General features: G+C 52.9%; 1 protein-coding gene across 2 annotated transcripts in view; it reads right to left on the bottom strand.

The window, feature by feature from the left end:
* Positions 1 to 3,809: 3,809 nt before the first annotated feature.
* LOC123345197 (butyrophilin subfamily 1 member A1-like) overlaps positions 3,810 to 18,534 on the bottom strand; it is a 651,080-nt gene continuing 636,355 nt past the window's right edge. For both annotated transcript variants that reach the window (XM_044981900.1, XM_044981901.1), the window contains 2 exons: positions 18,194 to 18,220; positions 3,810 to 6,075 (listed from right to left, as the gene is read on the bottom strand). In XM_044981900.1, the coding sequence (XP_044837835.1) occupies positions 5,516 to 6,075; positions 18,194 to 18,220 (587 nt within the window). In that variant the 3' untranslated portion in view covers positions 3,810 to 5,515. The remainder of the gene's footprint in view (positions 6,076 to 18,193; positions 18,221 to 18,534) is intronic.

Below are 18,534 nucleotides of genomic sequence, written 5' to 3'. Positions count from 1 at the left end.
GTTAGTCACCTACTTCCAATTTACTTGAATAGTCTTCACAATAGGTTGGCTCACCCTCCCTTATGTGTTTCCCACAGCAAACACTTAACATACTAGACTAGAGCCAGGGCTCATAACTTTAGATATGCAAATGATACATGCATACAAATAGAATGAATATATTCAGTAGATTATAACCTTTGCAGAGATACGTTACATGGCATATTTAGCATAAAACATATTCCAGTTATGTCATACAGTAACTACTCACTTAAAGTCATCCCGGTTAACGTTGTTTCATTCTTACGTTGCTGATCAATTAGGGAACATGCTTGTTTAAAGTTGTGCAGTGCTCCCTTCTAATGTTGTTTGGCGGCCACCTGCTTTGTCCACTACTTCAGAAGAGCAGCCTGTTACAGCTAGCTGGTGTGGGGCTTGGAACTAGGGTGGACCGGCAGCCCCCTATCAGCTCCCCACTCCCCTAAGTTCCCTGTGCAGCACTGCATCCCGGTCACGGCCCCTTTCAGTTATGGCTCCTGAATCTGTCCATAAGTATCGTAATTCCTATGGCTGGAGTGCAGCTGGGACTGAACAGCTTTCTCCCGCCAAACACTGATGAGGTCTAGCAGCTCGGCATTGCTCCATGGTGAGGATCACCTGGAGCGTGGAGGCATAGTCACCTGGAAAGATGCGCAGAGAGAGCTCCATGCCTTGCTGAGCAAATAGAAAGGGAACTTTCAAAATTCCCAGAGAATTTAAAGGGCGGGTCTGACAGTTTGTCACCTAAGGCCAGGGCAGTAGAGTTCAAACTGATGACCAGAGTCGCTATAACTGGAATTGTGGGACATGTCCCGGAGGCTGATGAAAGCACAGCAATAGAGCAGGGCGTTCACACTGGCACTGCGGCACTTTAGCCTGGGTGCAGAAAGCTCTACACCTCTTGTCGAGGTGGATTACCAGGAGCGCTCCAGCCATGGAGTCGGGGCACTCTATGTGCCTTGCCAGTGTGGACACCTCGAGAGTTATAGTGCCCGGGACTGATTTAATGCGCTCCAACTTGACAGCATGTGAGGTGGAAGGAGGATGTGTAAAATTATATATCACCATGGCTGTCCAGAGCAGATACTGGCAGATCTGGGTTCTGAATATAATAATGAGGTAACAGTTTCCATTTGGTGTTATTTTCACTACATGGTCACCTACACAATCATAGCCGTGTGACGGGGGCTGTTAGCGGCTACAAACTGAGCCCTTTGGAAGCTTGTGATATGCGTTGCACAGCTTCTTCACTGAGAGCACCCAGGGCACCGGGTGCAGTTAGGAGGGACTGAGCAGTTTGCGTTTGGAAGGGGAGAGGGGATCACTTGCACCTGTAGGGAGCCTGATGAGGTCACTAGCTCAGCGCTGAGAAGAAAGCAGCCATATAAAAGGCTGAACCAGGGAGCAGGAAGGGGCCTCCACATAACTGCTGCTATCTTGTGATGCACGATAAATGGTAATAAAGACACTTGGTAAAGATTCCCTGGCAGACTGCCTGCTGCATAATTCACACAGAGGTCTGCCAGCCAGGGGTTGCAGGAACTGATGCAGGAGCATTCATAGTTAGAAATTTAAAAATGAACATTGCCTGCAATCTCTTCATGACATTTCATGCTGTAAATTGTTAGTGACAACACACTTTTATGTCTTGTCAGATATGTTAACATACAACGTAGTTTTTAATATTTGTGAACATATTTTCCCATGTAATAATGCGATAAGATTGGATAAGAAATCACAGTAATTACACATAATTCAATGGGAAATAGGGAAAGGAATGCAGATATTTCTGAAGGAAATTTTAGGAAAAAATATCTATTTTTAGATTAACACTTCCCGTGTTAAAAACTAGGAAAAACAGATAGCTTCAGCCAGGGCCAGCTCTAGGTTTTTTGCCGCCCCAAGCAAAAAATTTTTTGGCTGCCCCCCACCTCAACCCTGGGCTCTCATCCCCCCGACCAGTGCCCTCCCCTACCTGCACTCCCTGCCGCCCCAGCCCTGGGCTCCCCACCACCAGTGCTGACTCCGCCCACTTCCTCCTCGCCTCCAGCCAGTCTGGTGCTGACAGGGTCGAGGTAAGCAGCAGGGCTCCCGGGCCACACCTAAGCCCAGGGTCCCTCTGTGACGGTGCTGCCCATGGGAGCCAGCTGAGGTCACTCAATCAGGGTGAACTGCAAACAAAATGGGGCAGATAAACCCCAAACACTGGTGGTTATTCCAATACTTAGATTTACCAACCAGCACAAAACAGCTTCTATAGCACCTCACTGGTTACTTAGAAGTCCAAACAACACAGTTCCCTTAAAGTACCCAGCCTCAGGCCTCCGTCCAGACATACCTGTCAGATATGATGATGATTACTGAAAATCTTACCTCATCATATAACAGAAAAGGTTCTTCCAATCCCAAAGGATCAGCCACATACCCAGGTCCAATTATAATTTAGACCTTACCCAAAATACACGCTATAGCCAATTCTTATTAACTAAGCTAAAATTTATTAAAAAAGAAAAGAGAGAGTGAGTGTTGGTTAAAAGATCAATATACAGACAGACTTGAATTCAATTCTTGAGGTTCAGATGCATAGCAGAGGTGAGCTTGTAGTTGCCAAAAGTCCTTTTAGAAATAGTCCATAGGTTACAGTCCAATTTCTATATTCAGGGTGGCTCCAGTCAATTACTGGGGATCTCAATCTTTGTGGCTTAAGGTTTCCCCCTCTTGAAACCCAAAGCAGATCTGAGATGAAGCAGGATCATGTCCCAGGGTTCTTATTCACTTCCAGCAGCCTTTCGGCCTGAGAAAACAAGAGGCTTAACTCTCCTTCCAAACATTCTGGCAATTAGTACAGGGTAATTTATCCATTAAACAGTTCAGATACAGGTTACCACAATCTTCAAAGGGACACATAGACAATAATACCATTTCACTCAAGTATCATCGTAAATGTTAATATTCCTTTTTTTATCTTTGAATTAAAACTATAGCAATAGACAAGACTTGTCTGCTTACATCACAAGCCCTGAACAAACATCTACCCTTCTACCTCTAACAATGCAGACTTGCATTTCAAAGCTCTATTCATTTACATATCTTCCTAACCAGTCCTTAAGGTTCACCCATGGGTTAGGTCAGTCTGGGAGGTGAGTTAATTAACTCTTTCTGGCCCTGTCACCTTTCAATGAAATATTATATTACACTCATAATGTCACACCCTCCAGCCAGGGCTCTCACCTCCAGGACTGGCTGGGACCCGGGAGGGCAGAGCCAGGGGAACTGCCCTGGCACGGGGCTGAGGAGCCAGGGCAGGGCAGCCCCAGAGGGAGTGGAGCCCCAGAGAGCGGGACATGGTCCCTGCAGGGCAGCGCTCCGGGTACCAGTCCTCTCTATGTCCCCGCTGCTGCTGCTGCTCCTGGCCACCCTGCCGCAGCCCCTGGGCGGCTTGGGCTGGTTTGCCCAGCCCTAGCTGTGGCACTGGGGAGCGGCCGCCCTGCAGCACCTGCAGGCAGCTCTGTGCTCCTCTGTGCACTGCGCTGCTCCCCAACACGAACCACAGCAGTCCCAGGGTGCCTCCTGCACAGGACTTGCTGCTGCTGCCAGGTCTGGATCTAGCCTTTTGCCACCCCAAGTGGGGGAAAAAAGAAAAAGGCTGGCTGGAAAGCTGCCCTTGAAAATGTGCCGCCCAAGCACGTGCTTGGTTTGCTAGTGCCTAGAGCCGGCCCTGACTTCAGCAGCCCCATGCCACCTAGACTGCAGCAGACTGGATAAAAACACAAAAGAATCCATCACAAGATAACTTTAGGGTATTTATTTTCAAATAATCAAGGTAAGTTTAGGGCATGAATAAATTTTCAAAACTGAATTATTACATTGAAAATGTTCATAATGCATCACGTTTAAAACAAAAAGTAGTCCTAGCAATGCCATGCGATGTGCCTTCCCTCATACTCTGCTCAGCTAGCTCTTCAGGAAATTAGGTTCAATTGCTAATTTCAAGGAATTAGACCAATCAGTCACTATTTGTAGACAGCATTCCAGAAGGTGGTGGACAGAGAACCCAGAGGAACTGTGATGAATTTCCTGGAGCAACTTTATTTTCTTTGTACTCTAAACCTCACATGACAACAAAAATATCACCCTTTCGACTGATTTATGGCTGAGAAGAAAGGTTTCCCAATAAAGCTTCACTAAATTTCATGTTATGGGCCATTAAGTGCCAGCATCTTTAATACAATTAAGTTAATTTGTGATGATTCAGTAAAGGAATACACCCCCTTCTCTCTTTTTTTACCAATCTAAATTTGTTACGTCCTTAGAACCAAGAACATGAAGAGCCTGGCAGTCCATTGAAATCAACAGTGGACACTGACAGTACATTGGCTGAAAATAATATTTCTAAAGAAAAATAAATTAAAAAAACGGATATTGTAGAAGAGATTTCTATATATAGGAAGCTAGCATTTGAGGTTCGGGATCATGTTTTCTTAATTGATGTGAGAACAAGAAAGGAAGGGTCATGTCTTGATTACCGATTATATGTAGCTAGAAAGTTAAAAATCATATGAATTAATGCTGACAGAAGTTCAAAGACTATTTTATAATCTTGTGTGAGTTAATTTAAATATATTGCTTAATTAATTCTATCATTTTTTCACCTATTAATTTTCAAAGGTGTAGTGCAGGAGGCGGGTATACGTGCCCTGCCTTCCAGAGAGAACCAGTCAAGACAATAAAGAGAGCGAGAGAGAGCAGCTGCACATGTGTAGTTGTGATGTTTATGACACATGTACATTGTAACTGAACAACCCAGTCTGACAGTTTTTAATAATTATTTTGATAAGAGAAATATTTTGGATTTCCTGAAGTAACACAGTTGAAATACAAATGATGCTATGTAGAGAAGTTAAACCTCAATATAGATTTGAGGGAAAAATCAAAAAATAAATGTAAATAATTCCATTTCTAAAAATATGTTTAGATGCTTGTTTCTGAAATACTGTTGAAATGTAAATGAAAATGTTTTTGTTTACAATAACAACAGTTTCTAATTTAGAATAATCTTTTTTTTCATATTTTGCATTGAGATTTCACAGGGGTAGAATATTCTGACAGGAGTGAATGATCCCCATCCTCCACCATCTGCTACCCCTGGGCAGGGGACAGGGAAAGGTGAGGGCAGCAAAACCCACCAGCTGTCTGGCAGGATTTCTTACCAGCATCACCCTGTGCCAGGGGTGGAGCAAACACAGAGGGAGGGGGTGGGGTGGGGTGGGGTGGGGAGGGGGAAGCTGTCTGGGCTCCTTCCAGCAAGTGGGTCCCATTCACCCAGCCTGGGCGGGGGTTGCCAGGTGTCCGGGTTTCTACTCCAGCTGAAAAGGGAAACTGGCAGCATCTGGGCAGCACAAAAAAATCCAGTTCCCTGCAGTAACCAGCATCCGCCACCAGGGGGAAGGAAGAGCGGCAGCGCTGGGAGGGGCCAGTCTGTGCCGCGGGGTCACTATCAGGGACCGAGATTCCCTCCGGCCTGAGCTGGGACCGGGCAGATTATCAGGGGAGCCGCGTTTTTACCCTCAGCGTTGAGACCAGGATGGAAATAAGGGCGGAGCTTCCCGGAGAAGGTGCCAGTGAAAGTGAAGAGATGGGACCTGTCAGTCACATTGTAAAACGAGACCTCGCCCGCCTCATAGTCCAGGAAAATCCCCACCCGGCTGGGCCTGATGCTCATGGGGAGGGAGGTCGGGGGGGAGGTGCGGGCCTGGTATTCCCCCTCCTTCAGCCACACGACCCAGAATCCATTCCCAGGTGTGAGTGTGACCCACTCCTTCCTGCTCACAGATTCCCTACAAACCCCCAGGTACCACTCAGTCTTGTCTCCCACCTCCCCCTCCCAGTAACGCCTCCCGCCCGCAAACCCCTCAGCGCCCAGGACACAGAAATATTTCTCAAATCTCTCAGGGTTGTCGGGCAGATCCTGTTGTGTGTCTCCGAGTCTCACATGTTTCCGATCCTCAGACAGGACGAGCCAGGGATTTGCCGTGTCTGGATCCAGAGTCACGTCCACTGGGGAGAGAGTCACAGAGTCAGGGCCGGGGGCAGGGGCTGGTCACTGGGATCAAAGGGAAATTAACCTGCGTCCCCGTTAATCTCTGTGCGGGGTTGGGGTAAGGGATGTTGCCTGAGGGGAGTCAGGGCCCCTCTGCCTGTGAGGAAATGGCAGACGCTGGGGGAGGGGGTGGGAAGGTGTCAGTGGGGGAAGGGAGGGCAGCAGAGGGATGGGGGAGGGGACAGCTTGATGCTGGGAGAGGAAAGGGGTGGGGCAGGTGATGGGGCAGTGGGGGAGGGGCAGAGGGGGCAGGCACAAGGGCAATGGGGGGCAAGAGGAGCTGGCACCAGGAGGGCAGGGAGGGTGAAGGGGGGCAGATTCAAAGGGGTTGCAGGGGGTGAAGGGTGGAGCAAGGGGAGAGGAGGGGAGGGGCAGACACAAGTGCAAGGGGGGGGCAAGGGAAGCGGTGGGCATCAGGAGGACGGGCTGGGGGAAGGGAAGAGCAGGTTCCAGGGAGTTGCAGGGGGTGAGGGGAGGGGTGGGTGCCAGCGCAGAAGAAGGGGAGAGAACCCAGGGGCACAGGGGTGTGAGGGAATGGGGGGGAGCTCCAGTGCGGTGGGGAGGAGGGGAGGGGCAGGTAGTGGGAAGGCAGAGGGGGATAGAAGGAGGAGCTGGCACCAGGGGAAAAGGAGGTGGCAGGGGAAGGTGCAGGTGACAAGAGGAGGAAGAGGGATGAGGGGTAGGGCAGGTGACAGAGGGACATGGGGAGGCATGGGGGGGGCAGACTCCAGGGGGAAACAGGGGACTGAGAGAAGGGGCTGTCATCAAGGGGGAGGGGGCATGATGGTAAGGGTGGGTATTGGTGGGGTGGGGAGAGGGGGGGTGAGGGAAGGGCTAGTGACCAGGAGGGATGCAGGGGCTGAGCAGAGGGGCAGATGTAAGGAGGGGAGACAGGAGAGGGGTGGGCACCAGGAGGCAGAGTGGGGGAAGGGAACAGATGCACACAGGGGGTAGAAAGTGGGGTGTGGAGAAGGGCAGGCCCTAGGGGGCACAGGGGTGTGGAGATGTGGGCACCAGGGGACAGAGGGAGGATGAGGGGAGGGGTGGGACCCAGAGGCTAGGAAAGGGTGGGGGGAGGGGTGGGCACCAGGGGGGGCAGAGATGGGGGGAAGGAAGATCTGACACCAGGGGGCCCAAAGTGGGTCAAGGGAAGGGGTTTGCACCAGGCAGACCGAGGGGGCAAGGGAAGGGGCGGGCACCATGGAGGCAGATGGGGGCGAGGGTAGAGATGGGCCTCAGGGGGGGCAGAGAAGTGAACAAAGGGGCTGGTACCAGGGCACTAGAGAGGGGTGAGGGGTGCAGGTGTCAGGGAGGCAGAGAGGGGTGAAGGGGGCAGACCTGCATCTCTGTTGCTTTGGGGCCGTGTGTGGTTGGTTTGTTACTAAGAGCAGGTCGGTGCCGTCCCCACACACACTGGCCAGGCAGCCCTGCCCCAGGGGTGGAGCTGGGACTCTCCATGCCGGCCGGCCCCACGGGCACCACCTTCCAGCCAGGCAAACCCCACAGCCGGCCCCTTCCCTCGCCAAGCCCAGCCCCTCCCCCAGGCCATGGGAAGTGGATCTGGGCTTGGCTCCTGGGTGGGGGCAGGACAGTGGGGGGATGGGCATGGGGGGATGCTTGGAGGTGTAACTGGGTAATGGGGGGAACAGGGGCCATTACTAATGAGGCTGGGGCAGTGGGGAAGAGGAGGGGGCATTTCCCCACTTCCTGCCCCCTCCATCTGGGAGAAGCTGCACTGGGGGCCAGTCCCAGCTCACACCTCCGCAGTGCGTCTGCACTAGGGGTTTGCATGGGGGCACCGACATGGCTGAGGCACTGCTGTGCCAGGGGCCATAACCCCTCCCCTCACTGGGGTATGGATCAATAATTACAGGGTCACTGGGGCAGGGGAGCTGGACTCTGGGCTCCCAGGTGGAGCCCGACCCATTGGGCTGCAGAGTCATTCTCACTCCCACACTCTGGCCTAGTGCCCATGGCAGTGTTTAGACAGCAGTAGAGATTGAGGGAGCCCCACGTCAGACACCCAGAGCCCAGCAGTTCCAGCCCTCACCTGAGTGTGGGGGGAGACCCACATTCCAATTCCTGCCCCACATATCACAGGGGGGGATTGAACCTGGGGCTCCCAGCGGAGGGCCCAGCCACTGGGCTAAAGGCTAGAAGGGAAGCGGTGGCACCTTCTGTTCATTCAAACCATTCACCAAACTCAACATGGATTTGCAAAGTTTCAGTCCTTCCAAAATAATATATTGCAGCTGTAAGCAGAATCAGGATGAGCTCTACCCTGACATCTGGTGTGAATTATGGGGAGTGTGGAAGGAATTTCAAGGAGTGGCAAGGATTTGCATTGCAATAGCCAACGGCAGCATGGGAGGGTTATTTTGGCAGCTGGGATCCCCAATTTCTTTGTTATTGGGGCAGGAAGGAAAAAAAGTGCTGTCACCCTAATTATGTGAATGAGGAACTATGAGACTGCTTTATGACAGAAATGACTCAACCTACATTAAATAGCACTTGCTAGACAAGGACAGGGGTTCCAAAACCCAGTAAATTAAGAGAGGTGGTGGGGGGATTGGTGTGTACACCTAATAGTATGGGCCCCTTTTGAGGGTCTGGAATGCCAATTGCACATTCTCCTTTCTCCACTGTTAAAGAGCAGAGCTAATTTTGAATCGTTTAGGAGTCCATCTGGAGGTTGCTGACCTGAATTCATGTTGGGCCAATGTGGCAGTAGGACTCCCCTACTAAAAGCTGAAATCACTAAAAGAGCTAAGCTTACGGAGCTGAGATCACAGAGTGCTGTGTTAACTAGTGGGGGAGCCTGAAGCTTTATTGCTAAGCAGCTGGCAGAGCGGAGCAGTCTGTAGCATGCTGGAGCAGCCCATGGAACAGTGAGCAGTGTGGAGCGGTTTGTGGGGATGTCTGACACGGTTCATGGAGGAGCGGCACAGCTGGTGGAGTGGTGCCAGTCGTGGTGAAGGCTGCAGCAGAACTCCACGGAGAGGTGCAGTCGGCCCTGGCCCACGTAAGGTTTCCCTTAACACCCTGTGTGCGCCCCCCCACATTTCCACCCAGGCTGGAGGGGGGTAAAACTCTGCAGATAAACTTTTGAACTCTGGGGTGGCACTGACCAGAGACAGAGACTTTTGTGTTGTTGGACTTTGGGGTGATTGGACTTAAGATCCTAAGGGGGAAAGGACAGTGCCAAATGTACTTGGAGGTGGGTTTTTGCTTATGGTTTGTGTATAGTCCTGTTTGTGGTGTCTCTCCAACGTGATGCCGCATTGTTTCCCTCCTTTATTAAAAGGATTTTGCTACATTCGGACTCTGTGCTTGCGAGTGGGGAAGTATTGCCTCCTAGAGGCGCCTGGGGGTGTAGTATGTAATTGTCCCAGGTCACTGGGTGGGGCCTTGAGCCGGTTTTACATTGTGTTATTGAAACGGAACCCCTGGATACTGAACCCGGCCCTTGTTGCTGCCAACTCAGAGGGGCAGAAGGGTTACACAGCAAATAAACTATTTGTCCAAAACATTTCATCCAGCTCCACTGCAAACCTGTCTGAGCAACTTAGGAGCCCAAACCCCAGTGACTTGCAGTGAGTGACTGTCAACATCCACAGCAACGTAGAGTTATGGGCTCAGGACATCGGCTATGAAACATCCCAGAGCTGCCGTTAAATTTGCCCTGGGTAGGAAAATTCCCCACCCCCCGCAGCTCCTGATCTCACCACAAAAACCAGGCTGAAAATGGAGTCTCGGCTGCAGCCTGAACTCTCTGCTCAGAGCGATTTGTCCCCTAGACTCTGCGAGCAGCACAGACCCTCTGCAGCTGCATCTAAGCGTCTCCCAGAGTGGATAATGGTCACCGAACCCGTCTCAGAGCCCCAGGGCTCAGGTGTCTCCATGTAACAACAGCACCAGTCTCATTAACCGGCCCTGGGTCAGACAGGCCGAGAACTTTCATACCCAGACTCTGGAGACACTTTGGGTTTGTCTACACAGCCCGTGGCAGCAAGTCTCAGAGCCGGGAAAACGGACTGAGGTTTGTGGGGCTCCTGCTATGGCACTAAAAAGAGCCGTACAGACCTTCTGGCTCAGGCTGGAGCTGGGGCTCTGAAGCCCAGGCAGTAAGTGGGGGCTTCAACCCAGGCTCCAGCCCCAGACACAACATCTACACAGCTGTGTTAAATGCTGCAGCACAAACCCCACAAGCCAACGTCTGTCACCCCGGCTCTGAGACTCGCCCAGGAGGGCTGACAGAGCAGCACGGCACAGACACCTTCCACGCCGGAGGGACATTCGCTCTCCCAAGCTGGTGTCTGGAGGGCCAGCAACAGCCAAGGGTTTTCCAGCTCCCATTGCTGGAAGTGCCCAGGCACCCACAGCGACGCACTGAGGAAGGCGACGCACTGAGGGTTAGGGTGACTGGAAAGCATCACCCTAACCCACTGCAGACAGGGCTGGTCCAATGCTGTGCACTGACTGTGGGCAGGACGGGCACATGAGATGGGGCTGCCTCCAGGAGCAAGGACGGGGAGACTGGCCTGGTTTCCCAGAACACTCGGGGAACAGGGGACTCCCAGGTTATTAAATACAAATAAATGTACCCCATGTACCATGGGGAGGTCAGGCCCAGACTGTGGGAACCCCATTTTGGGCTGGAAAGAGTGACCCCCCCTCCAGGGTTAATTTGTTTTGACTGCTGGGAAAAGGGTCACATAAAAAGATGCTGCTCTACAAGAACTTTGGATTTGGGGCAGAGGGGCTGTTGCTATGGGGCAATGAGAGTTTCTAGTACTGGGTAAAATGGGTTGCTAAGAAAGCAGGCCCTGGGTTATGAGCTTCAGAGGGAGAGGCCAGCCATGGGTTTCAGACGTCCCTCTGCTTACCAGGGATACCTTAGCCTCACTCCCAGATTCAAAGCTTGGGAACTGGGGGTGTTTGAGTAGCTTCCCCCAAGAACCTGAAAGGACTCCCTTGGAAAATGATCCAACCAGCAGCTCTAGGGGACAGCCGTCTCTCTGGGCCAGGGGAGCTGGGGCAGAAGCTAAATGAGATTCAGCCTTTCTGGTGTTTTTGGGAGCTGGGTGTGACAAGAGCTCTGAGAGGACTATTGAACAGCTCTGTAATTTGCAGGCCCATGTGCGAGTTTTCTTACTGAAACTGGCCAAGCAACAGGAGCAAACCCAGTGACCAGAGGACAGGCAGAAGGAGCTACTCACAGAGCAGGAGAGAAGCCACCAGGTTCAGGCTACAGAGAGCAAACAGATCAAGACACCGAAAAAGAAACGGCTTTCGGCAGAAGATTCTGTTCTAGCTCCCAAGCAGCCCAACCATTGAAGATAAAGCTCCAGCACCAGTGTAAGTGAAGGACTGATGTGACTATTGATATTCAGGAGAAACTCACAGCTGCTGAATGTACCAAGCACCAGGCAGCACCCCACAGGGAGGAAGCGGCAGTTGGAATTCCTGGTGAAGGAGCCTTGGCCCTAGAGGAGAAGCAGCACCTGGAGACCAGAATAGTTCAGCCATTGGAGGTGCAAAGCATCAGGGAGCTGGGGAACAACAGTATCTACGCAGCCAAGGTAGGAAATGAACCATGCAGAGGAAAGTTACCCAGGAGCCAAAACCATAAGGGCTTGAACAAGCCCTAGGCCTTGAGAAGGAGGGGCCCAGAAAAGGCTGCAGGACATGAGTGGTGTGGCAGGGAAACTAGAGCAGGGTTTGCTGGGACACAGGAGCCTGCCACACCGGTTAGAAGGAAGAAACCCGGCAAACTGGAAACAGAGGGTGTCTGCAACTGAGCTGGGAGGTGTGATTCCCAATTCATGTAAACGTACCTGCACTAACTCTGCTCAGGCTAGCACACTGAAGCTCGCATGCTAATAGAAGCAGTGTAGCCTGGCTAGGAAGGGCAGCTCGGGCCAGCTGCCTGAGTACGTACCAAGGGGGCTGGGCAGGTTTCTACTCAGGCAGTAGCTGAAACTGCCACCTGTGCTACCCTGGCCACATGGCTATTTTTAGGTGCTAGCTCAGCTATGTCTACATGAGCTGGGAATCACAATGTAGATGTTTGCTAATAGAGGAGAAGGAACAGCTCCTGGAATAAGTTAAAGAACTAGACAAAAGCTGATGGATCAGGAAGGGGGCAGAGGTGCAGGCTGAGGGCTCTGGTGTGTGCGATAAGAGAGAGCCGAGAAATAAATCACCAGGAGGCTGCATTTACACAGGGGAGTGCAGTGATGTTGCGGGTATCCTGGGAGAGTTTTTAGCAGAACAAGTGGATCACACACTGAAGGGCTGGATGTCAACAGGCCCAGATATAGAGGTGCTGGCTACAAAGGAAGCTGCACTGGTGGCAGTGTCCTCTACAGCGACCCAACAAACCCACCCACTAATGACTGGGAAGAGCTAGAAGAAAAGGTTGCTGCAGCTGAGGGGAGCAGGGCCGAAGGCCTTGCACAGCTGAGCACCCTCCAGGCCCAAAGGCTGAGGCCCAGCAGCAGCTAGAGGAGATGCGCTGACAAGGGATTGGATCTCAGCCCAAGCCATCCAGCAGGAGCAGGAGCACTGGAAGGAGCCCGTCTCAGCACTGGAAGGTGACCGGGGAATAGCAGTGTTTATTGTTGCAGAAGGAGGTGACTAATCTCCAGAACCAGTTTAAGATCGAGTTAGGAACGAAGCTCAGCTCTGAGACGCATACAAAGCAGGAGAGCCCAGAGGCCTTGTGGAAAGAGATGAAATTCTGTCAGAGAGCAGGCACGGCTTCTCCAGAAAACAGAGCAGCTGGGCAGCGAGCTACACCAGCCGGCTGGAGAGAAGCACAGCGCTGTGGTGGGTGCAGAGGTACAGGCCCATCGCGTGGAAGATGGACTGTCTGAGGTGGGAATTCCATCTGCTGGAGGGAAAAGCCACCATAAAAGCACACCTCCAAGAGGAAGTTGAAATAGAAAAGGAAGAGACTGGGGACCTCTCCCTGCAGAGACCTGAAAGAGCAACACAAGCCCAAACCAGAGCTGGGCTAAACGGAAGTCCATCCTACAGGAAAAGGGGAGGAAGGCACTTTCCCAGCTGATAAGGTTACACCAGCCATGTGGACAGAAGAGGATCTGAAATGTGCTCCCAGAGCTAATTTACTGAAGGATGCAGGAAAAAAAGCTGTGCTCAGTAATAATTAGAGATACTAATCAGGAGCTCTCTGAATGAAAGACAAACTTAACTCCAAAGGGCATTTGTGTGAGTGTGTCCTGGGAGGCAGCTGTTGGGGGGATCTTGTAGCTAGGTGGGGCTGTGTGTAACAGACCTTATTTACGCTAACCTCAGCCATACCTGGCAGAGCATTAAAGGGCCTTGTGATGAGCTCATCTGGTGTGTATCTGGCTCTGTAGCCAGCCCATACCTGTTACAGCAGCATGACGGCAATGGTGGAAGCCCAGTGCTATTCCCTACTTCTGCTATGGCCAGAGGGCCTGACTCACAGAGTACAAGTTGTTCTGAACTAGGCCATGCTGAAGACTATGGGGGATTTTGCCGGTCACATGAGCTACACAGGACTGTGGGGAACACAACTCCTGGTCTCTTCGTTGTTTCACAATTCAATGACGAGAATGAAAATATGGCCAAGGGCCTTGTAGGTTTCCTTGTGGCAGAAGGGGAGGAAGTGCCCCCTGACTGCAGAACATAACCAAGTGTTAGCCACGGTGAAGCCTGCCTTTAGGTAGACTGGGGGAAGGGAGGTCATGGGGGCTGGCCCTTTAAGAGGAGTCAGGGACCAGCCTACCTTTGACAGGCTCCTGTAAGGGAGAACCAGCCAACCCAGCCAACCTGAAAGTAACGAAATCCCTAGGTGGCTGGTTGGCAGGTAAACAGCTAATAAGTCTGATAAAGAGTTACCAGGGCTCAGCTGGAGGGATCCCAGAAATAGGAAGTTGCTGAGGAGAGGGGATCCCAGGAGAGGTCACTGAGTCAGAAGCCTGGAAGGCATGCGTCTAGAGAGAGGAGCTCCTCTAAGGGGGAGGAGCTGCCAGAGATGACATTGATAGAAACAGCAGCTGTATGAGGACAGAGGCCTGCAGGTGAGGGCTGCAGGGAACAAAGGTACAGTCAGAACTGAAACTGGCTCCAGGATCGAGGGCTGGGGGCTCCTGACTCGAGGAGAGTGAGGACCTTGAATTAGAGCCAGAGGCTGAAGCTGAATAAAGGAAAATATTTTATTTTGGGGTTACTGGGACTCAGAGTGGACCCCAGCAGGGGACTTTCGTCTCAGCCTTTTGGAGTATGGGGAGCAGTTTAAGGAGGGCTGAAGAGAGTAAACTCAGGCAGGCAATTGCAGGGCCACCCAGAGCCAGCTGAGGGGGAACTTGGGGGAGCCACCCCATGATGAATCTGCACAACTGGCCCCCATTTAACAGAACTGCTGCCCGTTCCCCAGGCAGACGGAGCCTCGCGTTCTCCAGTCTGTCTGCTTGGGCCCAATGGAGCCTGCGTCCCTGAGTGAGAATCTGGAGCAACTGAGCACAGGGTGCTGCCTCCCACCTGACTCCTGGACTCCCCATCCCAGCTCTCAGGCTGCCCTCTTCCCTGCAGCCTGTGGCTGTCTCTGAGCCTGCTGCCCCTGTCCTCTGGCACCCCCTGCCGTGTGTGTACTGGGCCCATTGATGGCTAGATATTGAACTGGAAGTGACCCAGGACCCAGCACAGAGCCAGCAGGGTCACTACAATACTCCGTCTGACCCAGCCAGACAGGCCCAAGGTTGCACTGGGATCCTTGCACCATCTCAGCGTTGCTGCCCCCCGCAAGGGTCCTTGTCCTCACTCAGACCGGGAGCTGTTAGGGGCTGGCAGCCCCTTGTTCTGTCTCTGCAGCACTTGACTCACGCATGGGCTCTATATCAATAACACTCACTGCCCAGCCCCTAAGGTCTGTGTGACAGCACGAGGCCTTCCCCATTACACATCCCTGGTTACTCTACCCCACATATTCACCCAGTGACTCCCCTGAGCTGCCAGACCTGGGTCCCTGGGGACGGGGTCACAGCATAAGCAGTCGAGTGGCACTGACCGGCCAGGGCTGCTGGGGTGGGGGGAAGGAAAGGGTTAATCCCAGCACGGTGGCACTTTGCTAGCCAGCCCTGGCTGGTCTCTGCCCTCTGAGTGCAGCACAGGGCGTGTATCTCTGAGCAGGTCCCTGCCCACTCAGCTGCCATTTGCCTGAGACACAGAGAATCCAGGTGCCGAGGGATGGAGCAGCCCCAGCAGTGCCGCATTGGCCCTGGCACGGGCTGAGCCTGCGAGTGCAGCAGCAGAGGCAGCAGCAGAGAGAGGTGCTCAGCCATTCAGAGCAGCAACGTCCCCACCCACAGGGGAGGGGTCAGTGCTGGGACAACAGGCTGGGCTGGGTCAGGGGCTGGGAGCTCTGGAGCAGGCGCGGTGCCAGCACCAACGGCCCTGGCCATGTTGGAACAGCCAGTGAGTCTCTCAGGGACCGGGACCCTGCCCGGGGGAGGGTGGGGGAGGTAGGAGGCTCCCCAGGGGCTGGAGATTCCCTAGAATGAGGCATCGAGGAGACGGGCTCAGGATCCCGACAGGCTCAGGGGCCAGGGGTGTGGAATGGCCCAGAGCCCAGCCCTGCCCAGGGCCCCGTGGCCATAGACTGCGCTGGGCTGGGGGCAGCAAGGGCAGGGAGGGAAGCAGGGCTGGCAGTGGCAGGGGTCTGAAATAACCCAGAAGGAGCATCTGGCCTTCCTGACTCTAGCCTTGCCCTGCCAGTCTGTCCTGATCGCTGCCACCAACTCCTCCTCTTTGTCTCTCTGGCCCAGCACATAAACAACAATGGCTCACGTTTTAGGTTCTTTTGCAAAAAATTATCTAAATATATGAATGTGCCGATGGACGTTCTATAGCATCTCTGTCTCCCTTCCTGAGCTGGGGTGTCTGTGACTTTGCTCAATGTGTTAATAAACCATTTGTAAATCTAAAAGAGTTCCTAGATTGTGAGTGTTGCAGCTGTGCACTGCAGGGTTCCCGACTATGTCATGATTTAAATAATACTGGGCCTGATCTTGGGACAAAACCCCTCAAAGTTACAACTACAAATTTGTAAGTAGTCAGTATAATCAATATAGAATTTCTAGATTGCCCCCTCTACAGGCCCCCTCACACCCACTGCCGTCCCCTTCACTGGCTCCACTCCTTGTCTCCACCAATCCACCCCCGGCTCTGCCCTGCCCACCCCTCACCTGACACCTCCTGCTGCTCCCCCACTACCAGCCCCACTCACCCTCCTTCTCCCTTTGTTCCCTTCTCCCACCAGCTCCCCCTACACCCCAAACAAACTCCCTGCTGCTGAGCATCATCCAACTGCTACCTCCTCCTTCCTGCTTCAGAACCCCCTGCTCTCACCTGCTTCCCAGCTCCGACTGCCCCCCGACTCCTGTGCTGCTTTAATTCACACACCCAGGCACTGGGCACTAGCACAGTGCACATGTGCAAGGTCCATGTCCTGTGGCGGCACATGAGACCCAAGCTCTGTGACAGTCCCCTGGCCTTACAGGGCTCTGCTCCCCAAGCCCTCTCCCGTGTCACTGCCCCTCCCTGGCCAGTCCTGTGTCCTGTCTGTTATCGGGGTAGTGAACGGATGCTCTTGTGGTTAAAGTGCTGACCTAGGGACCAGCAGATCTAGGCCCAGCTTTGCCACAGCAGGGGGGAGTCAGGGCTTGTGGTCCCTGGGAGGGGGGCTGATGGGAGGCTTCTCCTCTTTCCCTTGGAAGCAGGTGTGAAAGTAACTTAAATTTCTTACAGGTGCTGTCCTATGGCAACCGCCCCTTGGGGAGGGGGCTCAGGGCAGGGGGTTGGGGCAGCGCCGCCTAGGGACTGTGTGTGCTGGCTCGGGCTGGGGCCTCCCTCCTCTGCCCCTGGTCGTCTGGCGCTGGGGCCGGGGATCACAGGGGTGGTGGTTTGGGCTCCTGTGGGGGAGGAGGATAGAAGGGGAGGGAGTGGGCAGAAGGGGAGGGATGGGCCACCCATGCCCAGCACTGCCCAGTGTTACCCTGCGAGCAGCATCCAGAGCCCTGCCCCCAGCTGGTCAATCTCTTACCAGTGTGCTGCACCGGGGCACCCTGGCTCACTTTCACCTCTGCTTGGAAGTAACTTTAAGGATTTGTCTACATGGGGAAAAGCCGTGAGTAGCTAGTGCAGAACAGCTAGTCAGCACTGGCAGCCTGTGCAGATACTCTGATTCCATGCTAAGAGTGCCCTTGTCTGCTTTGGGTTAATCCACAGTGGAAGATACAAGTGCAGAATATTCCACACTAGCTACTCTGGGCTCTTCCCCATGAATTCCCCACACTGAGAAGCCCTAAGTGTGGGGACAGGTTTAAATTCCTTGTTCCTTACCCCAGCAACCCTTCTAGAGCCACCAGCTGCCCCTCTGCCCTCCACCCACGCTCTGCCACTGCATCCTGCAGGGCTGGATAAACTCATTGGCTGGATGTTTCTGCCAAACAATGGCCAGTACTGAAATAAACAATGTATTAATTAAAGGCTATAAAATAGCAACAGCAAGCAGTTAACCAATTATCTGTTTGCACCTGCTCCCTCCTGCCCCCAGCAGGTACCCTAGGGGGTGTGTGAATTACCAAACTCCTCAAAGTTTCACGCAGACAATGACATTTTGCCTGACCCCTTAGTTACTGTGAGAGCTGTAAGAGGACTGAGCGGGGACTGAGTATCCCAGAGGAATGGGTCTTAGGGTACGTCCATACTACCCGCCCGGGTCGGCGGGTAGCAATCGACTTCTCGGAGTTCGATATATCGCGTCTCATCTACACGCGATATATCGAACTCCGAACGCGCTCCCGTCGACTCCGGAACTCCACCACCGCGAACGGCGGTGGCGGAGTCGACAGGGGAGCCGCAGACTTCAATCCCGCGGCGTGAGGACGGGTAAGTAGTTCGAACTAAGGTAGTTCGAGTTCAGCTACGCTATTCGAATAGCTGAACTTGCGTACCTTAGTTTGACACCCCCCCCCAGTGTAGACCAGGCCTTAGAGGGGCTGCGGCAGTATCAGTGTTAGTTACCTGCATATCCTTGGGCTCTGGTGAGTCCTGAAATAATCAGAAATGAGAATTTACACAAAGGAAATGTAGCCTCAGCAAGTCACATACTGTGAAAAACAAACCACACAACCAGAAACAGCTTACCCAGTTCTGCCAGAGGGTCCATGGGAATGAGAGGGGAGAAAAGGGAAAAAAGAACATAAATGAATCAACAGGAGAGATTCTCAATAACAAAAGTGCCCAGTTCTAACCCAGCTCCAGTGGGAATTTTGTCTGAGTAAGGACAGCAGAACTGGGCTCCTAATCAATAAATATGATGTCTCCAGTGGTGAAAGTAATTTACGGGACTTACTGTCGGAGTC

This window comes from Mauremys mutica, chromosome 12, assembly GCF_020497125.1.
Source record: "Mauremys mutica isolate MM-2020 ecotype Southern chromosome 12, ASM2049712v1, whole genome shotgun sequence".
NCBI lineage: Eukaryota > Metazoa > Chordata > Testudines > Geoemydidae > Mauremys > Mauremys mutica.
Note: the sequence above shows the minus strand (reverse complement) of the source record. Positions and strands in the feature narration are given on the sequence as shown.